The 22,886-nt window shown below is 38.3% G+C and overlaps 1 protein-coding gene across 1 annotated transcript in view; it reads right to left on the minus strand.

Annotated features, from left to right (window-relative positions):
• pkdcca (protein kinase domain containing, cytoplasmic a) overlaps positions 1–7,243 on the minus strand; it is a 54,985-nt gene extending 47,742 nt beyond the window's left edge. Inside the window, exon 1 of the mRNA XM_067421872.1 lies at positions 5,764–7,243. Coding sequence (XP_067277973.1) covers positions 5,764–6,489 — 726 coding nt within the window. The 5' untranslated portion in view covers positions 6,490–7,243. The remainder of the gene's footprint in view (positions 1–5,763) is intronic.
• Between the last annotated feature and the right edge of the window lie 15,643 nt (positions 7,244–22,886).

Consider the following 22,886-nt stretch of genomic DNA (forward strand, 5'->3'; position numbering starts at 1 on the left):
ACACCATTTCAAATGCCTTTCCATATACAAACACTCTGGAGAACTTAAAGGAATCGTTCACGCATAAAAATGAACATTTTGGCATTGTATGTTCACTTTCATGTGGTTCCAACTGTATTACTTGTTCATCCATGAAACACAAGATACAATTTTAGTCAGAATATCAGAGGTGCTCTTTTCCATGAAAGGCATGGACATTTTTTAACCGTCAAGCTCCAGAAATGACAAAAAAGGACCTTAAAATGTGTCCATATGACTCGTTTTCTATATTTTAAGTCATCTGAAGTCATATGATAGCTTTGTAAAAGTAACACACAAAAACCATTCACTGTTCTGAGAATGGCTTGAGATAACTTATAGCCTACAGGTACCATTTGAAAGGGCTGTTTGGAGCTTGGCAGTATAAAGCCCAATGTATTCTTCAGTTCTGATGTGAACATGTAAGTCGAACACAGCCTTTCATAATATACTTCTTTTGGTAGCTTGCATGAACACAGACGCTTGAGAGAGTCACACAAAACAGCTTCCTGCTTGTCCAGTGTAAGCACTATTCCTTTAAAGTGCTCCTTATATGCTAGTTAAAAAGGGGCACTTTAACAAGCATAAAGAAGTGCTTGTTAAAGTGCTGAATCTTCGAAAGAACTGTCTTCAGACTGATAAAATGAGTAATCTATATTATGAGAAAACTTAGTCTCTCACTTCAGCCATTAAATGGATCAATGATTTTCTGTCCAATCAAATGCTCTCTAGAATCTGAAGCTCCACCCCCCCCACACACATTATAAACAGACACTGAAATAGTACAGAGCAGATTATATGATTGAGTTGGCGCAGACCAGAAAATGTTTCCGACCCATTTGAATTCTGCACAGAATGCTGTATTTTAAAGCGATATGGAGGAGAGTAGGATGAGAAACGGTTAGAGATTAATAGGAAACTGCGGCATTACAGAGCTCAATGGCCGAGCTGTGATATAAACTAAACGCTATTGGCTATTTGTAAAAAGGGGAGGAGCTGTTGGATATGTCCCGCCCTGTCTTCCTGTTTGAGTGGAAATGACATCAAAACATTAAATAATGCTGCGCGTGTCAAGCCACTTCAGTGGGACTTTAGTTTAATTAAAGGACTATGTCATTGCACCTTTTTCTCTTGCGATTCTCAAGTCAAGTCTCAAGTCTCGTTTATTTATATAGCCCTTTCTACTACAACATAAACCAAAGGACTGTACATCTAAAAGCAAGAAAACCACAACAAAAAAGAACAAAATATGGAATGACAAAGTCAAGAATTAAAAGAAACAGAATACAAATACGTGCAGATCTTATATCAGGGGGAACGACTGAGAAAGCTCGATCCCCTTTAGTTTTAAGACGAGTTCTTGGAACAACGAGCAGTAAATAATTAAAGGACATTTGAGATCTACCAGAGTTCATAAGCACCAAATCCTTGATATATATTCCCGGGCCATCTCGTGAACAGCTTTATAAACATATAACAAAACCTTATATTGTATCCGATATTTCACAGGGAGCTAATGAAGCCTTTTCAAAACAGGTGTAATATGCTCCCTTTTCTTCGGGAGCCTCGCTGCAGCGTTTTGAACCAGCTGCAATCTTGAGATAAGAGATTGACTAATTCCTATCGACCACTAATAAGATAAGAGACTGGCTAATTCCTACATATAGAGCATTACGATTCTGATTTTATAACTCACAATTGCAAATTTATAAATCACATATCTGAGAAATTGTGGGATATAAGGGAAAAACTTATATCTTGCAGTTGGGACTTTTTCCTCAGAATTGTGAAATATTAAAGGAAGTGTAAGTAAGATTGTGGCCAAAACTGGTACTGCAATTACTATCCCCCCTTCCCCTGACTCGAGGCTGCCAGATTGGCTGGAGGACCAGCAGGAACGTTTGTAGATCTGCAGCTGTGGTAAAAAGAGGAGATCTGACAACCCGGATGCCCAACCACTTCGGACTTCGTGATTGGTCGATAGGTGGAGGGTGGAGCTTCAGGCCAAAACACAGCATGACATCATCAACATCAGTTGAGGGCTGCAACAACAACTTTATAATGACAATATCCTGGCTGGACTACTGTTGTCAGTGATATAAGTATTTGAAATTAACATGATTTCTTAATGTTTAGTGACATATCAGGGCCATTTTATGATTAATTGAAATAAATTTCTTACATATTGTTCCTTTAAATAAAATGTTAACACTTTAGTTTAAGGACCAGTTCTCACCATTAACTAGTTGCTTATTATAATGCATATAACTAGCATATTGGATGTTTATTAGTACTTATAAAGCAGGAATTAGGAGGCAAAAGTCGTAGTTAATAGTGAGAACTGGACACTAATCTAAAATGTGACCTGACCAATACAATAAAAACATATAAAAACACACAATTGTGAGTTTTTGTAAAAACTGTGGAAACAAGCTTCCATAGAGCCGTTCAGCGGTCATTAATCAGACACACACAGTTTACATCTCGCTCTGGTGTCAGTGCTGACATGGACATGAATGAGCCTACTCTCCCTGTCCACACAGATCCAGCACCACCACCACCAATCAGGCTGTTTGTATAACAGGTGTTGCCCTCGCTTGTAAGAGGAAGACGGGGATCTGCTTGACAGACATGTTAGTTAAAGACTTCAGTGTGACCTGTGCAGATCCTGACCGCCTGCACTCTGGCTGAACCCAACCTGCTGCTAATCAGCCCGCTGTATCATATCTTCTCACCTTTGACCTCGCAACTTATAAAATAACAGCCATTTATTTCTGTCTGATGTGGCGGCTGCCAACACAAATGGAAAGCAACACTTCTGGGCCTGATTGGTTAGGTGCGAAGGCGAAGAACCAGCGAAGATGTCGACTACGCGGGATGTTTATTAATACTTACATGCGAGGAATATCTGTGTATGTCTTCCATCATTATAGGTTTATGGAGAGAGGTATTATTTGTGTCATTTGCTGATTTATGAACGTTTTAAGAACTAGGGCCTGATCGCAGCCAACCGTCTGCTCTGAAGCTCTTGGCAGAAAGTGAGACGTGGCACTAGAGGAGCTGACGCCCATATTCAGCTCAACTTTTACACATATTGATAGTAAAAGACTTGAAAATCCGTTTGTGCTTTATAACAACTACTACACAGTAGTAGCACTTTATTGCACAAACCTGTTTCCCATTATTATAGTTATTCCAATAACTGGGTTATAACTAGGTACTAACCAACTCCTAACCCTAACCTTAACCCATGTCGTTGCCTTATATCCCCCAGTATATTCTTGGGTAACATTGTTAAGCATGACATAAAAATGACAATTTTGATGTCATGCTTAACAATGTTAATTTAAAATAAATGGGCAAATAGATCAAGAAACTTCACATTAGAGAAAATGCTTATATGTTTCTTTAATTAAATCAAGACAATTTATTTCGTTGATATATGAGATAATAGCAGTAATAAAATATTACAGTTAAAGAAAATAAGCTTCAATATGCCTCTTAAATAATCAAAAATATTAAATATTTTGCATATTCATAAAGTGTGTTTAAATCAACGCCTTAAGAAGAGACAAGAAAAATAAAAAGACCAAACTTTGGCCACATATCATTTGGTTTCATACAAAAATGTCCTTGTTACAAATGTGACATGTACTTACCATAGTAATAACAGTAAATTATGCAACTAACCCCAGACCCTAACCCTAATATATAATAACACTGTAACAATGACACCGTAAATAAAGTGTAACTGAATATTATGTTAATGCATTTCACAATATTTTACACAGCTCAGACTGTCACAAATACACAAATATATAGATCTGGTAACACTTTATTTTACAGTGTCCTTGTTAGATTGTACATGTATTTACAGTACTATAGTAATAACAATACATTATGCATAATTACATGCAACTAACCCTCAGGTAAACCCTAATCATAACCATATAGTAAGTACATGTTCATTCATATTACTTACTTACACTGTAACTCTGACTACTTAAAAAATAACGTATAACCAAAAATATTTTTTGAACAATGTTGAGCTAACATTTCAAAAACCAGACTGGTACACATGGTATTCTTATTTCTCATACATGTGTTATCACTATTTTAATACATTTCTAGGTAAAGCACTTTGAATTGCCATTGAGGATGAAATATGCTATAAATAAACTTGCCTTGCCATTGCAGTCTGATTTGTGAAATCATTCTCAAATGTTTAAAGTTGATTATTCTAAGATATTTGAATAATTATGAATTAATACTTTTTATGGCAGCTGTCTGTGATAGCTATAGAGCATTATGTATTTGTGATATAATAACAGTGTTCTTTTCCCCATAAACCGTGTCTGTTGTGTGCGCTGATTAAGCAGGTCTTGCACCGTTGGGCCCCTGCTGTAAGCGCACAGAAAGAAATCAGCTCGGCGGCCCCAATCTACATACAGCTTCTGATAAAATCATCAACGGTAACAGACATGAACCATCTCTCCGTCATATTAATCTATGGGGGATCTGTTTGATAGGTCAAATACATATCAAGCTTATAATAAATCAACAAAACTATCTTGGATAATAGACGTAATATGCAGAATTAAATCCAGTTATACTCTATGTTAAGGAGTCAGTGTTACAGAGTAATTATACATTTAAGAACTGAGTAATAATAATTAACTACATGTACTATAGGGTTTTGGTTGGGGTTAGTTGTATGTAATTGTGCTTAATTTATAGTTATTACTATATAAAGATTACATGTAACATGTAGGACACTGTAAAAAAGTGTTATCTTAAAAAAAAACATTTATGGATGGATTTTGCAGTGGTTGGACTGATTGCTAAAATGTATCTAGGATTTATATTTAAACATGATCTGATTGATATTTTAATCAATATTCACTTCATATTAAATGCACGGGGTCTGCAGAAATACTAAAGTCGTAGCTAGAAAGCGTTTTACCATAGCCCTTTCTGAAATACAACATTCAGAAAACAGATTTTCTTCACTTTATAGTTGTGTTTATGTTATGTATATTTAAGTTTTTTTGTTTTTTCTTTCATGAATGTATTCTTGCTGAAAGCCTGGTTAATTTCTGAGCTGCTGCACTGAAGACAGAGGCCGAAGATAAACGAGGGCTGTTAATTTCTCGTCTCGTTCGCTTATGTTTACAAGAGCTGATTACGACTTCAACAACTACACAACCGCTTGTGTCAAATAAATGACGCACAGAGCCGGGAACTAAAATACGCAGACAATGAGCCAATGCCCATGTTTAGCCATTGTTGATTGGATGATAGGCTAATTACTAAGACACACACCACGGGCTTGTGTTGATTTTGATACTCCACGCGTAAACATTCACACTCGAGATCTCACACAGTAACTAAACGCGGGTTTACATTACAAAGGCCTATGATGGACGCTAATGCACATTCCCGTTTTCCCCTTTATATATTGCGTTAGGATTTCTTTCATGAGTCCATTAATTGCTCAACTTACTGAAGTGTTGTTACACATTAATTAAGCTTCAACAATTAAAAACTTTAGCAATAACTATATAAAGATAACAGCGAGCAGACTAACCCAAATTTAAATGTTGTTTAGTAATGTTACTCATGTGCTGAAAATAAATGGAAACCGACATGAAAACGTTTTAAAAGTTGCACTGCAATTTTGTAATTTCGTAATTTTTAGTTGATATCAATTCCTCTGTGCGTTGTTTAAAATAGAATTACATTTACCTTGAGAATATTCGGGTGCTGCAGTCTCTCCATCAGCGTCATTTCCTTCACAATTTTGAAGGATGCGAGTTTGTAACAGTCAGTCGACGACCCGTATTTCTTCACACAATTCTCCATATCGTGACCCCCAAAATCGACTGATTTTAACGCGACGGAGAAGCTGCTGTTCAGAGCTGCCTTGTAAACCGCCTTTGTGTATCCTGAGCCCAGATACTGGACATTGGTAACGTTATCAATGCTGCTGCAGCCGAGCACCGACTCGCGCGTAAACTCCCGGTGTGATTTTGTTGCTATGGTTACAGCGGGAGTTGGTTGAGAGTGATCATAATGATTGTTTTTCTCGATTCCTTTGTATGATTCCCAGTCGCCGCGTTGCTCCAGGTCCATGAGCCGCCTGCGCTCCAGCGGTCCGGTGCCGACCCAGTGCGCGCGTCTCTGGCGGTACCGCAGAACCTCGTCTAGTCTCTCGCGTATTTGCCGCTGGAGCTCCGGGAGTCGCCCCACGACGGCCGTTTCGACTGGTGTCATCTCGTCGACTTGAAGCCGGGCAGGAGCTTCCGCGTCGGGCTGCTGCTGCTGCTGTTTCTCGTGGTGGTGGTGGTGGTGGTAGCGATGCACACGCTCGCCGTGGTGCTCGAATCCCGGAATGAACAATAAATTCATCAGCGTGCCCATGAGGAACGAAATGCAGAAGCCCGCCGCTACCACCATTTTTCTCCGCTTCATTTTGTTGCTTATTATTATTAGCAGAAAATAGATGTGTTCCCCCTTCCAGCCTCCGCCTACCCGCCTGGCAGCTGCAGGCAGTCTGGCCGTGCCGGCGTGCAGTATCGTGCAGCGTGAGGGCTTCAGGATCGCGAAGGAAGGTTATGATGCTGAGCTCAGAAGGATGTGCCGTATCTTCATCTTGCAGTTATGATTTAAGATCCACCCCATATAAGGCTGATCATGGTGACACATGCGTGTGCGCGCAGGGGTCTCCGTCTCTCCGAGCGCGCACCAGCAGCACTTCGCCTCTGCGCGACTCCAGCGAGACTGACGTCACTTTGAATGGCAGCTCACTCGGCCCTGCTGCTGTGGAAAAGCTGCGGTTCAGACTTAAAGGAATAGTTCACCTCCAAATAAAAAAACTCTGTCATCATTTACTCGCCTACAAGTCGCTCCAAACGCGTACGACGTGCGTTCTTCTGTGGAAAGTAAAGGGTCAGTTGTAGAATGTCTCTCTAATTGACAGTGACCTGATATCAAATCTCAAAACGGAACTCAAACATCATGCGTTCAGCTATTTTTAAGTCTTTTGAAGCTATATTATAGCTTCGTGTAAGGAGCAGACCGATAATTAAGACATAAAGCTTATGCGTTTTATCGACTGCTTTTGTTTGCTACATAAGCTATTTGATGGAGATCTTGAATTGTTCAGTCCACTTTCATTGGCATTTCACAAATAAGAGTGACAGACACGTTCTTCGCGATTGCTTTTTTTTTGTGCAGGTTTGGAACAACAGGAGGGTAAATAATGACAAACATTTAGATATGTACCTACATGCATACACATATATGTTTTCACACACACACACACACACACACACACACACACACACACACACACACACACACACACACACACACACATTGTAAAAAATTACAACATACTTCAACTCATCAAAATAAGTTAAGCCACATTGAAACTTTATTTTTTAAAGTCATACAAGACAAGATTCAACACATTTTTACTTCACAGTCAAGTGGATTGTACTTAAAAATTGAAGGCAGGAGGTTTTTGTATTTCAGTTTTACAAATGAGGAAATCCCACAAAATGTTTTTTTTTTTTTTTTTTTTTTTTTATGTTATAGATTTTGTCAGGTATTGCTTACTTCTGGGTACAATTTTGCTCCCAATATGGTCAAGTACACACACACACACACACACACACACACACACACACACACACACACACACACACATCTATTATGTGAACACATTTTTCGACAACAGTACTGGACTGTATTTGTAAAAGTCTTAATTAAGGCCTTTAGTTTTCCACGAACCACATCATTTGTGAAATATATATTTAAATGTTTACAAATAAAGCATCTTGAGGTTTCGTCTCTTTATCCCACATGGCTACACATCCACGCGATACAGTTAGTTGCATGTCTATGTGTTTACCAAATGTTTTAAGCAAGCATTTAATTGTGTTTTTTCACCGCATTAGACTCTGCTCAGTTTGCAAGTCCCTCTGACTTTCGGAAAGAAAAATGTGTATAATTATGTCTCTAGGGTCAGAGAAGTAAAAGTTTAAATGAAAAACAGACACGGGCGGGCGGGGGGGGGGGGGGGGGGGGATATGATGGAAACATGGCACTTGTAAGCTCTGTTAAACTCGCGCGAGATAAGGCATTCCACACTAACATTAATGCTATGTTTATATGGGAGTAAATAAACGACAAAACCCATCTAAAACCTCATACGTGGACGTTCAACACGAACTCATAAACTACAGCGGTTTCTGATAAGAGCAGTCTTCATGATCCATTGCCATTATAATTATTATGCAATGATTTTCTCTCTCGTGAAGGGCTCGTGAACAGGCCGAATGCCAGCGACACACACGGCTATCCATCACACGCGCATTACCATGCTGTTAGCAACTAATTAACAAATACAATCAACCTGGAAACTGGAGCAATGAGAGCAGATCAGCAGGAGCCCGGCCGCTTTACTGCTGCCATGCGCCCACTTTTATTTACAGCACTAATTAAGCTAATGTAATTAGGTGATGTTAGTCTAAATCTACCGTCAAAAACTGAACCGGAGGGAAACGGTGTGCGTGCGACGCGGGACTAAACTGCTAACTTGCACTGACACGTTTTATCTTTACATAAGGACAACATAGCCTACTGACAATAATACAAATAATTGTAGTCATCATCTGTTGTCAATGTTAGAACAAAACTGGTTATTTATTGTAGACGGGGTCTACACCGCGAAAAAGAGACACATAGCTCCATCTTATGGACGTTAAAATAATAATATCACGCCCATAAATAATAATAACGTAAATAGTTACAATCAAAAGCGATGACGTAGCCTACAAAGGCGATGTAAAAATAAAACTTGACTTCCCAAGGCTATAGCCTACAAATATTAAAATGCAACCTGGCGATGACAACGTAAGATATGCTATATGCATTCAGAAAAATAAAATAAATAGGCTGAATAAATATCAAACGTGTTTAAGCGTAGCTGTCCAATACACTTCTGTGAGGTCCAGCTAGACTGTCGGGCTTAAATAATCATCATGTTAGTTTTGCTAATGAATGTTATGCATGACATTTGGACTCCAGCAGAGAGAGACACAATGTTATCGGCCTGCATGATAATGGCTCATTAATATCAGGAGAGTCGCGTCAACATCACCCCCACTGAAACAAAACCTACATTTACATTTCTGTCTCTTTTATCAAGCTTTTATTTCATTTCATTTTTATATGGACTGGGGGAGAAAAATGGTACTTGCATATTTAATAATACTAGCGTGCATGAGTAGCCTACATTTTTGGAACAGTTTTTGGAACAGAAATAAATATCACTATTCGGTTGCACATTATAGCCTCCGTCCTATAATACAACATGGCTTTTGTGTTGAGGGTATAAAGAAAAATGTGTTGGGAGCCTAAATGTGTATTTATAACAAAATATTATTATTTGACGCAAATTTACGGATGTCATGCCAATTCAAACTATTGCTATGTTAGACTGTAGTCAGACAGAATATGTCATCAATCATCATTATCATTATTTAAAGTCACATGAGCGGGATTTTACTTTGGGTTGCTGTAATATTTGAGAGCATTAGCATTGCTGACCCTGGGGCGGAGACGCATTTATCCGCCTTCAGAAAATGTCGTTTTCCTGGGGGTTTCTCAAGACAATGGAGCAAACACTGTGCTCCCCAAACCCACTGCGCGTTTACAGCGCATGTTTGCATATAGACTACATTCATTTTGAGTGACCGCAGGCACGGAGAGTTTCCCTTTGACGGACGTTTTCGTGATTGAGTGGATTATTGTGGAGTTTATCCGTCACGGTTCCTTTGACATCAATTTTACGCCACCTTTAGTAAACCACGCGGAGGTGTGAAACATCTCATGAGGTGTGAGACACATTTGTGTGTCTGCAAATATCAGAGAGACGTGTCAATCAAGATCAATCAGAATGCCTCGCTTAATTAATCATCGGTGTTGACACTTTCGGTTCTATTTTTACAGCAAATTACATCGCTTCTCAAAAATGATTGGCTTTTGTACATTTGAAAAATGATCATTAGGTGACACTTAACAATACGTTCTCATTTGTTAACATTAGTTTATGTATTAACTAACACGATGTAATGAGCAATACATTTGTTACAGCATTTATAGTTAATTTCAACATTTACTAATAGCCTACATCAGGGGTTTTCAAACTTTATGATGCCAAGGACCCCCAAATATGATGAACCTTTATGAGGGACCCCCTTCCTAAAATCCATCTATTTTTATCTAAGAAAAAAACAGTTTAACTGTTAGATATATAATAAGTGCGACGTCTATAAATACAACATATTGTTTCCCAACTTAAATTGGCTATACATAATGTTGGATGTATAAACCTGAAAAACATTTTCAATAAAACATTTTTGTTTTCAACATTTCAACTTTCACAATAAATGTATGTAAGCAGTTTATGTTCTTGCCTTACAACCCAGTGAGCGAGATAAAGGAGACTTTTCTAAAGGGGAAAGATGCAAAGCAAACGGTTACAATTCTGGAAAGTATGTATACGACAAGAAATGAGAGAAACATTTAGAAACTAACCAGTAGAGTAGACTTTATCCATTATTGCTTTGTCTTTTTATTCTCTGAAATTTTCTGGGGACCCCTTAGAACCTTCTGGAGGACCCCTGGGGGTCCCCGGACCCCAGTTTGAAGACCCCTGGCCTACATTATTAAAATCAAAAGTTGTATTTGTTAACATTAGTAGCCCAACTGCACTGTGAACTAACATAAACAATCAAGGAACAGCTGGATTATAGTAACTAACATTACTGTAACTAATGTATTGCTTATGTTAGTTAATGCATTATGTTAACAAATGAGACATTATTTTAAAGGGTTTAATAATTTGTCACGATTTACCAACATTTGTCAGCAAATGTAAATAAATAAAAAATAGCAAATGAAAAACAACTTGCTGCGTGCATAAACCTTCCTTTCACTCAATGAAGCAAGACAGCAGTTTGTGACAGCAAGTTGCATTTTGAAAAATAGAGTATTACTGTGTTTATAATGAAATATGCTGAGCAGCAATATCTGAAGTGCGTCCTGTGAATATCCAGAGAGCGTGTCTGGCTTTCCTCAACATGAACTTTCATTTATGTTTATACAAAACGGTCATGCATAGAGCTTTCATTTTTCCACACAGGGCTTAAAAACGGTGAAGACCAGACGTTTTTTTACGATTCATAGCTGCTGAAACCGCAGTGACTTAAGGTCAATCTGCCTGGTGTACATTTGTTTTGTTTGGATTTTGTGCTTTATTGCTAATGTTAGCACCGATGAGGAGAGATGGAGAGAGAAAAAGAGCGGGAAACATGTTCAAACGGCAAACAAGTTCCCATCTTTAGGTTTATACAGTGCTTGTTTCTCCCTATGTCAGCGTAGACTGTGACATATCAGTTTGAAGCTCTCCTTGAGACATCTGAATGAACATATTTTTGCTGTAAAACTCAGCAGGTTTCCTGATCAAAGTTACAGAGTCGGTCAGCGAGCGAATCAGCCGACAACACTACAAACATTAACCAGAACCAGAGTGATTTTCCAGCCTGCATGAGGCGAAATAAGTCAGACGTCAACATGAGATTTATGAAACTGCGAAAGTGTGTGTTATGATATTTTTATGCTTTCAGTCCATACATAATGCAATGCTTTAAACGGTGACCTTACCTCACACTGGTTTAATGAGACATATGACCCAGGTCAGTCTATTATATTTCTATTTAAACCACATTAGTTTGTGACATACGCACTTCCGGTCTTATAACGATGCATATTTTACCAGTTATGTTTCAGGAAAACAGTGGACTTTGTTAGATCTCAACATGGGCTGTGCCCGAGTAAGGGAGCGCGAGAAGGAGCCGCTGAATTCAGATGTTTTCAATCAGGATTGTCTAATAAAGAGGTTAGCTCAGGTCATTGTATCAACACACGGCATCGCTTCGCTCGGGCAGTGAGGCAGAAAATTGGATGATGCTCCGTCTCTGCTCCCCTCCACCCTACAGTTAATCGGGTATCATCCTATCAGTCCGTGTGGCTTTACGGGCATATTCTGGGATCATGGGCCCACAATCTCTGAGGATCTTGTGCTTTTTTTCTTTCTTTTTTTTAAATGTCGGAGAGGCAATAAAAATCATGGGTAAATCACAATGCATTTTACTATTACTGATCTTGCAAACACAAAACAACATGCACTGTACACTGTAAAACATATTAAAAAACTAAGTTAGCTGGTTGCCTTAAAATTTTGAGTTCATTGAAATAAAACATTTGAGTTAATACAATGAACATTTTTGAGAATCGACAACCTTTATTAAAATATTATTAAACGATTTTCATTTTGTGTTTTTTTGTTGTTGTTGTGAAGATGCAGTGAAACATACCAAATTTAGCTGTTTTTATGATTTATAAAAATCTTTTATGTGGTTTCTTTTTATTAAATCAATTTCCTTCATTGAATCAACTCAATTTTTTAAAATTCCAATAAACTCAAAATGTTAAGGCAACAAGGTTACTTACTTTTTTAAGTTAAACCAGCAATATTTTTTACAGTGAAAACTAGTTAAAGGATTGGTGTGCAAACCTTGCTATTAAGCACACGCACACAGTTTCTTGCCTTTTTTGTGATCTATTACATCTGACAGCTTTAATGAGCCACAGTCTTAAAAATAAAATTCTTCAGGGTTTAATTAGGTTCACAGTAAGTTCAATCGTTCTTTGGAGATTAGGAAAAATGACAGGTTCTTCAGATCAGTGAATGAGATTCTGGGTTCTCTGAGGCACCGCATGGATGGTTTCCAAAAACAGTAGAAAATAAAGAAGTCCTTTGTAGTTTGTCATCAGGCCGCAATGGTTGTGAATTAAATATTTAGTTTTAGGAGTTTATCAATGCCTTATTTTGACCCTGGACCACATAAGCGTAAATCTTTTGAAATTGAGATTTATACATCATAAATATTTTCCGTTTTCATTGATGTGTGGTTTGTTAGGATATGACAATATTTGGTTGAGATACAACTATTTGAAAATCTGTAATCTGAGGGTGCAAAAAATAAAAATAAAAATATTCAAACATTAAAAAAATTACATTTAAAGTCGTACAAATTAATGGTAAAGATGGACTGCATTTATAAAGCGCTTTCAACAGACCCATGTCCACCAAGCACTTTACATATTACTTTACAATTACTCATTCACACACTGACGGCGTTGTCAGCATTGGGTTCATCCAGCTCGTAGGGAGCAGCTGGGGTTAGGTGTCTTGCTCATGGACACCTCGACACTTGGTCAGGTGGAACCGGGGATCGAACCACCAACCTTCCAGCTTGTAGACAACCTACAGGAAGCACTGAGCCACTGCCGCCCACAAAAAGGGCCACTAAAAGTCTCTCTGATTGCACTTAAACTATGTAGGCAGCAACTTTTTAAAATTATATTTACTTTATTTTAATATTTATGTTTATCAATCCCTATTTAAAGATTTTAACATATTTTTTTTTACCTCAAAAGTGATTGGAATCAATGAATAACTATTGACCATGCCAGGAAAGTTGTAAAGGAAAGTTTTGAGTGAGGAAAAGAAGGGTTCAATCCTGGCTTTACTGGCAGAGGGATACAGTGGGCATCGGGATGCTTCCATCCTTAAAATTTCAAAGACGGCGGTTCATAAGAACAAGGTCAAGCAGCAGACATTGGGGACAACAAAGTTACAGAAAACGTCTCTCAACTGACCTGAATGACCGCCAACTCATTTCAATGTCACTCCACAACCATAGGATGACATCAAGTGACCTACAAAAAGAATGGCAAAAGGCAGCTGGGCTGAAGTGCACAGCGAGGACAGTTCAAAACAGGCTCCTACACTGTCAGAAAAAAGGTACATTACTGTCACTTGGGTGGTACCCTAAGGTACAAAACCAAAAAGGTACAAAACCAAAAAGGTACTAATATGTACCTTTAAGGTATTAATATGTACCTTTAAGGTACTAATACGCAATCTTTAAGTACTGATATGTACCTTTTAAGGTACTGATATGTACCATTTAGGGGTGTAAGGTACATTTAAGGATACATACAAGGATGCACCTTTTCACTTTTGTACCTTAGGGTACCACCCCAGTGACAGTACTGTACCTTTTTTTCTGAGAGTGTAGGGGCAGGGCTGAAGTTGTGCAAAGCTAGGAAAAAGCCCTTCATTAATGAGAAGCAAAGAAGAGCCAGGCTGAGGTTTGTAAGAGACCATAAGGATTGGACTGAAGAGGACTGGAGTAAGGTCATTGTAATGAGGTTCTTAGATGGGAAGGAAGGAGGTGGGAACCGGCGAACGTTCAACAACTTTTATTAAATAAATAAACAAAACGAAAGTAAACCGCGGGCAGCCCCTCACGGGCGACTGCCCATACACACACACATAATAAAACGCGGGCAGCCCCTCACGGACGACTGCCCACACAAACACAACAAAACGTAAACAGAATATAAAATAAAATCCAGGCCTGGTCCTCTCTCCTCTTCCGCTGCCTTCGCTCCTCCTTTTATTCTCCCGTCCCTCGGCCGCGAGACGAGACCAGTGTGTCACGCAGCTGCCACTCATTACCACTCATCACCGGCCCGTTCTCGCGGTCCCTCGCCCCGCTGCTTGCCACAGTCATCTTCTCTGATGAGTCCAATTTTCAGCTTTGTCCAACACATGGTTGTCTAATGGTTAGACAGAGGCCGGGAGAGGCCTACAAGCCACAGTGTCTTAAGGGGGTCGCACACCGGACGCGGAGCTCGGCGGCGCTCAGCGGCGCGCCACGTCTTTAAAATTCGAACACATTGTTTTCAATGAGTGTACGCACACCGGTGGCGGCATTCGGCGCCTGTCCGCGGCGACTCAGGAAGTTGTTCTAAATCCTGCCGCGCCACAGAGCGCCATTTCAAGGCTTTATATTAAAAGTATATTATCATTAAGGTATACTGATTTCAACCTTTGCTACAAGACACATTTGTTTTACATTCTGAGTTCAACAGCTTGAATAAAGTCTAAACATATTTTGGGGAAATGTATAATAAACGTAGCCTTTTAAAATGTGCGCATCCGGTGTGCGATACCGGAGACGCTGCGTGGCGCGCCGCCGAGCTCCGCGTCCGGTGTGCGACCCCCTTTACACCCACTGTTACATTTGGTGGAGGATGGATGATGATCTGGGGCTGCTTCAGCAAAGCTGGAATCAGGCAGATTTATCTTTGTGAAGGATGCATGAATCAAACCAAGTACAAGATTGTCCTGGAAGAAAACTTGCTTCCTTCTGCTCTGACAATGTTCCCTGACTCTGAGGACTGTTTTTCCAGCAGGACAATGCTCCATGCCACACAGCCAGGTCAATCAAAGTGTGGATGGAGGACCACCAGATCAAGACCCTGTCATGGCCAGCCCAATCTCCAGACCTGAACCCCATTGAAAACCTCTAGAATGTGATCAAGATGAAGATGGATGGTCACAAGCGATCAAACAAATCCGAGTTGAGTGAATTTTTGCACCAGGAGTGGCATAAAGTCACCCAACATCAATGTGAGAGACTGGTGGAGAGCATGCCAAGACGCATGAAAGCTGTGATTTTAAAATCAGAGTTATTCCTCCAAATATTGATTTCTGAACTCTTCCTAAGTTAAAACATTAGTATTGTGTCTGGGATGCGTTTTCATGGAAATCGAATGTAAAGAGTTTTATCTTTAAAAACAGATTAGCTTATAACACTAGTCTATGGGGCACACAGTAGTGAAATTAAATCGCTAGTTAATACCACTAACAAGGCTCAAAATAGCCTCACACTAACACAGTAGCATAATGAGGGTCCCTACATGCAAACCGAAGCATTGAGAAGTTTGTAAGAGTACAAACAGTTTAATAAGACGACACTTTATAAACATAGTGCCTTGCGCGTTCACGGACAGGCGCCGTCTTGGAAAACAGTCTTGACTCATCGAGCGACGAGCGCTCTGCTAAGTGATGAACTGTGACTTGGAATCTCATATGGTCCGTTGTTTCCGGAAGAAAACACTGAACACAACAGAGAAAATAAATAAAATAAAACTAAAAATGTCCATGTTATTACATTTCACAAACTTAATTCCTATCGACCAGCTCACTTAGAACAGCGCTCGTGGATTGATTAGTCGAGACTGTTTTCCAAGATGGTGCCTGTCCGTGAACGCGTAAGGCACTATGTTTATAAATTGTCTTCTTATTAAACTGTTTGTACTCTTACAAAGTTCTCAATGCTTCGGTTTGCATGTAGGGACCATCATTATGCTACAGTGTTAGTGTGAGGCTATTTTGAGCCTTGCTAGTGGTATTAACTAGCGATTTAATTTTACCACCCTGTGTCTACCCTGTGCCCCATAGACTAGTGTTATAAGCTAATCTGTTTTTAGAGATAAAACTCTTTACATTAAATTTTCATTAAAACGCATCCCAGAGAACGATCTACTCGGTAACCATCTGTTAATTACCCCTAGGTTCATTTCTCACCGGAGTTGTCCTTTAATTAAGAGCTAATATATATATATATATATATATATATATATATATATATATATATATATATATATATATATATATATATATATATATATATATATATGATCAATACGTTTTTATATTGCTTTAATTCATCAAAATAAGTTTTCAAAAAAAAAAGAAAAGAAAAAAAGTAAGTATTTGTAACGTAATCTAAGTTGGAAATGGCTTAAACATCCAAGTCGATTGTATTTAAACATTTTAGGCAGCATTTTTTTTAAATAAGAAAACAACATATTTTTTTCTTTTGTTAAAAACATTCCTTTGTTTGATTTTGTGGTGAAATATATTTTCGGACCCAGTTAGTAAAATTGTAAAATATAAAGTGTGGTATCTCAAGAAAGCATTCAGGTCACTGTCAAACATCTGGCCCGTTGAAACACTATCAGTCCCTTTGGTCAACAAAAAAAGCTGGATGTTTTAGACTGCACACAGCCATCTGGCCTGGCCACTGACAGACCGCCATGTAGCCACTTTAGATGGCAGGATTATTGGGCTGTGACCGCCACGGCAGGATGCTCAGGGGACCGGGGGGTCTGTGTCCTGCAGCCCGGGGAACTTGATCGGTGGGGGGATGACTGCAAAGACCGGCGGCCTGCAGCAGCAGAATGGGCGCCTGGGGAGCAACAGCTCACAATGGGGCCTCTCAGCACCCAGACAGCAACACAGAGGGAATGAGAAGGACAGAGAGGGGGCTGCAGGAGCGAGGAATGGGAGTATTGTTGTCACCGCACAGATGTCCGGGTTGAAGGTATTGAGTCAGGACGAGGCCCAGGAGCACACCTGTAGGTCATCACACAGGTTAGAAGAGTGAAAAACAGAACTAAAAGAAAGAGCAATAGAGATTTCTCATGGGTTATGTCTATTTGTGAGGGCAGTGGACATTTACAGAGGCCATACAGAGAGCACATTTTGTTCATCTGTGTGTGTGGAAGGAATTCAAAGCTGAATTCTCTACACTCAGACTTACCGATGAGAGCTTTCCAGAGCCGGGGAAGCTACTTTGAAACTGTACCAAGAGAGAACATTTTATTGCTCTTTCATCGCTCTGGAGACTGGAGAAGTTTCTTCTAAACTTTCTTAGGAGAAATAAAAATATACAGTAAAACAAATTAAAAACACAGTGTGAGTATAAAGATATAAACGAATGTTGATTGAAAAGCTCAAACAATAAAACATGCAAACAATGCCAAGGTCATGAGTTTGATTCCCAGGGAATGCATGAACTGATAAAATGTATATAAATGCATAAACAGTTCAAAAGTTTGGCCAAAAGTGAGAAGAAAGAATGATTTTTTTTTTTCATGCAGCAGTTAAATGGACAAAAACTGACATTGGTTAAAAAATTACATTTTAAATAAACGTTCTTTTGAACTTTTTTGAAATATTTAATGAGCAGCAAATCATCATATCTGAATGATTTCTAAAGGATCATGTGACACTGAAGACTGTAGTGATAATGTAGAAAATTCAGCTCTGATCACAGAAATAAATGACATTTTATATTACACAATTACACAATATATTAAAATATAACACACACACACAATATATATATATATATATATATATATATATATATATATATATATATATATATATATATATATATATATATATATATATATATATATATATATATATATATATATATATATATATATATATTAGTGCTGGCCAACGATAAAAATGTTTAATCATGATTAATTGCAAGAGTTTATGTGATTAATCGCAGTATGCGCAAAATTAAATAATAAATACAAAAGTAGTGTATTGTATACTTTTATTTTAAAGGTGCTGCTATATGAACAAAAGTGCAATAACATATGGTATATGGTATAACGTACTGCTATATAAATCGAACACATTATTATTATTATTATTATTATTATGGTTTGCAAACACTGTAAACAAATAAGGTGATTTTTTTTTTAAAGCAGTTAAAAGTTAGTAACAGTTACAATATTTATTGTAAATATCGACTTAAAAATGAATTTAATCAAATTAAATATAAAACCAAAAGTATTTGTCACTGCCAGGGCATTAACGTTTGGTTTGGTATAAAAAAATAATAAAAAATAAAATAAAATAAAAAACCCGGTTATGTCTAGAGCCTCAAACATAACATTATAACATTTTGGTTCACTCTGACAAGAAGATAAAGGTAAAAAAAAAAATAACATTTGCTTCAAGTAAAAAAAAAACATTACACTAAAGTGCTGGGCATTGTCACAAATTTTGCAATTTGATTTGATATTGATTAACTCAGGCCTATCAGGTAGAATACATAGCAAATGTTATGTACTGTACAACGTGTGTGTGTGTGTGTGTGTGTGTGTGTGTGTGTGTGTGTGTGTGTGTGTGTGTGTGTGTGGGGTGGGGGGGGGGTATCCATATATTGATTCTGAAGTAATATTCTCACCAGTGTTCTGTCAGCTTTTACATAGGCCTTCTTAAATCTGCATATTTGTGATATTCACCCCAGGGCGTTATTTAATTTTATAAAGGCCATTCAAAAAACAAAATCTTATTAAATGTATGAATCATCTTTCATGTTAAATTCTTACATTTGATTAATACATTCAGTTATAATAGTAAAGACACTATAGGGCTGTTACCAATCAAATTAAAAAAAAATTTAACTGCAAAAAAATATGTTATAAGATTGATGTTCTAAATTTAAAAAAAATGCAATCATACTTTTAAACATGAAACTAAACCGTCAATAGGGAGCAGCAAGTGATCGTCTTAATGAGTGAGTCATTGAGTCGTTTATTCAAATGATTCATTCAAAACGCTGAATCATTCAGTAACAAAACACCGCGCTGAGTGTTGCTTTCCTCTAGAACTATTTTCGTCGGTGAAATCATGGGTGAAATGGAACAAAAAAAGTAGTTTGAGACTAAAATGTATGTAACTTAATATTAATTAGGCTACTTTTTTATTGAACTCAACAATTCATGCTACACATCTACACATATCGGCCGGGAGAGAATCCCAGAGCTTAGGAGCATAGACAGAAAATGCTCGGTCATCCACCTATGAAGCCGTGTCTTCGGAACAACCAAACGACCACTCTGAGAGGAGCGCAGATTGCGACGTGGTGTGTAGGGCATTAATAAGTCAGTTAAATACTCAGGTGCCAGATTGTGCAGAGATTTATAGGCCAGCATAAGGATTTTAAAATCAATACGGTACCTAACAGGTAGCCAGTGCAGGGACTCCAAGACCAGAGTTATATGGTCCCTAGCCCTGACCCCAGATAGTACTCTAGCAGCTGAATTTTGAAGATATTGCAATTTATCCAATGATGATTTAGATACCCCAGCTAGAAGACCATTGCCGTAGTCAATGCGCAAAAAGACAAAAGAGATAATCAACTTTTCAGCTACCGAAAAGGATAACATAGGACGTAGCCGGGCTATATTTTTGAGGTGATAAAATTATGTCTTAACTGTATTCTGGACAAACGGCTCAAATGAAGTGTGGCGTCAAATATGACACCCAATTTTTTTTATTTGGACTTAAGCTCCAGTGCAACGCCATCAACAGACAGAGTAGGAGACCTAACCTTTCACAGTTGATGGGGAGATCCAAGGAGCATGACTTGTTTTTAAGCCGTTTAGAGACAGAAAATGATTGGACATCCAAATCTTTATCTCAGCAATACAGTTAGAAAAATGCCCAACGTTCACTTGCTGACCTGGTCTAGTATGGATATAAATCTGTGTATCATCAGCATAAAAGTAATAGTTAAGGTTGAGAGATTGTAATCAAATATATGTTTTGATCAAATATAGGCAAGGAAAGTTTATTTATACAGCACATTTCATACACTATGGTAATTCAAAGTGCTTTACACAGGAAACAGAATTCAAATAATCACAAAATAAAAGTAAGGGAAAATTAAAACAGTTATAAAAGGAATTAAAAGAGTAAAAGATGATACATATATAAACTTCTTATCTGGTAAAATATATCAGAATAATTTATGTTTGTCTCTTTTATCTGCACTTGCTCTGGGACTTCCCCATGCTGATTGTCTCTTTCTCTGTGGATTTCTTTCGGTGCACCTAAATAATTTGTCAGCGGCAGATCCAATCTTTCACCTAAAAACCACCAGGCAGAGCTGGACTATATATGCCTTGGTGAGTCTTCATTTTCAAATGATAAAATCTACCCAAAACTTTTGACAGTAGTGTAAGTGTCAGATAAATATGTAAATATAATGATAAACTGCAGTATCTATATTTATTCACAATAATACAATTCTAGGTTAACTTAATAACAGTGTAGGGGGCAACACATTACAAGTAGCATCTCGGTTATGTATGCACAATCACCTCCAAGTGGTAAGAAAACGAGCCCATTGACATTGGCCAGTTAGATTTACATGCTTAGTCACACCTACTCATTCATACAGGAATAAATATGACCCACATTACTCACTTCATTCAAGTTTTGCTGAGGAGCCAAGACAGGGATCCCGGCATTCGGCGGTGGTTCAGGGCAATACAGGGGGAATGTAACGTCTCTGTTCCCTCCATCAGGGAATGGGGTTACATTAGTAACCTAGGTGTTCCCATTCAGTCAGTCACGTAACAACGTTACGTCGGACTGACGTTATGGGGTCCCTATTGAAACGCCATAGCCACTGAACTGTGTTATGAGAGATGCAGATACTGGGAAGTGTGGGATTACAAATGTATAAATTGTTATATCAAGGTTCCAATGTAATAGTATACAGACAGTTTGTTATGTACATAATGCTTTACAGTTTGGAGGTTTCAGGTTGACTACATTCTAGGGAGATCAAGCTAATCAGTCTTTTTGTCTTTATGCACTTCCTGATCTATAAGCAACATTGTCAGAGTGATCACATTTGCATCTATTCGTCTGATTGGTACTGTTATGCTGATAGGATTTGGATTGGTGGTTTGATTGGCACTGTTATGCTGATAGGATTAGGACTGGTGACCTGGAAATGTATGGGGTGTGTCCCTTTTACCTAAACAACATGTGCATTCCTTTGTTTAGATTGTCTCCTCCTCTACTGTGTAAATCCCTCCCCCTGAAATGTGGATAAATTACAATGTATACTGTTTAGAATTAGACTTGGACGACTGCAGCCACAGACGGCACTTGTGTTTCTCAATAAAGAGGAACGCCTGCCCGAAAGATATACCCAAGCTCTCCTGGTCTTCACTTCTGAGTTTCCAACAGTTTTGGTGCCGTGACCCGGATAGAGATCCAGACTGAATCCAGCTCAGCAAAGATTCTGACTTCGTTCCAGACTGAATCCAGCTCAGCAAAGATTCTGACTTTGTTCCAGACTGAATCCAGCTCAACAAAGATTCTGACTTCGTTCCAGACTGAATCCAGCTGAATTGTTCTGTACAACCAAGGGTTGGTGAGTCACTCTATCCAAAAGAACCATTAAGACCAGTACAAATTTGTTATCCTCTGCACAGCCAGAGAAGAGTTATCAGACAGCTGTAGGGTTTGATTAACTAAGTTATCCTCTAAAAAATGTGTTTTAGAGATGAAAGTTATCCTCTGTTTTCCAGGCAGGGAAGGTTAGCATCACAAGCTAATAGTTTGTAAGCCTCTGTTTCGGCAGGGAAGAATTGTTTATAAGCCTCTGTTTCAGGCAGGGAAGAATTGTTTTTAAGCCTCTGTTTCAAGCAGGGAAGAATTGTTTTGCCTCTGTTTTTCAAGCAGGGAAGAATTGTTTTGCCTCTGTTCCAGACAGGGAAGAATTAGCATCACCAGCTAATAGTTGTTCAGCCTCTGTTTTTCAGCAGGGAAGATTAGCATTGCAGGCTAATATTTGTGTTGTCCTCTGTTTTACCAACGAAGGTTAACAGTAGTTGATCTATGTTAACAAGTATACCCTCTGTTAACTAGAGTTTTAGTGTTTTGATTGTGTGGTTACAAAGAAACATGTTTAGAAAGAATGCTAGACTGTTCTCCACAATTGAAAAAGGTGGTCTTGCGACGCCTTTGTGGACAGATAGTGAATTTAAGTCATTGTTAGGAGAGCACATGGACTCAATTGTGACTGAGTCAGTCAGATTGTATTTGACAAAGAAATATGAGATCCATCCAGACAAGACTTGGTCCATTGATGAATGTAAAAAAGTCTTAGGAGCATGTATTCGCAAGAACAATGTGAAAGGCATTATTTGTTGTCATAGAGAATTTGGTTTAGCGCTAGCTAGACAACAGTCTCAGCGTATCTCAG

The sequence above is a fragment of the Pseudorasbora parva genome, chromosome 17 (assembly GCF_024679245.1).
Source record: "Pseudorasbora parva isolate DD20220531a chromosome 17, ASM2467924v1, whole genome shotgun sequence".
Taxonomy (NCBI): Eukaryota; Metazoa; Chordata; class Actinopteri; order Cypriniformes; family Gobionidae; genus Pseudorasbora; species Pseudorasbora parva.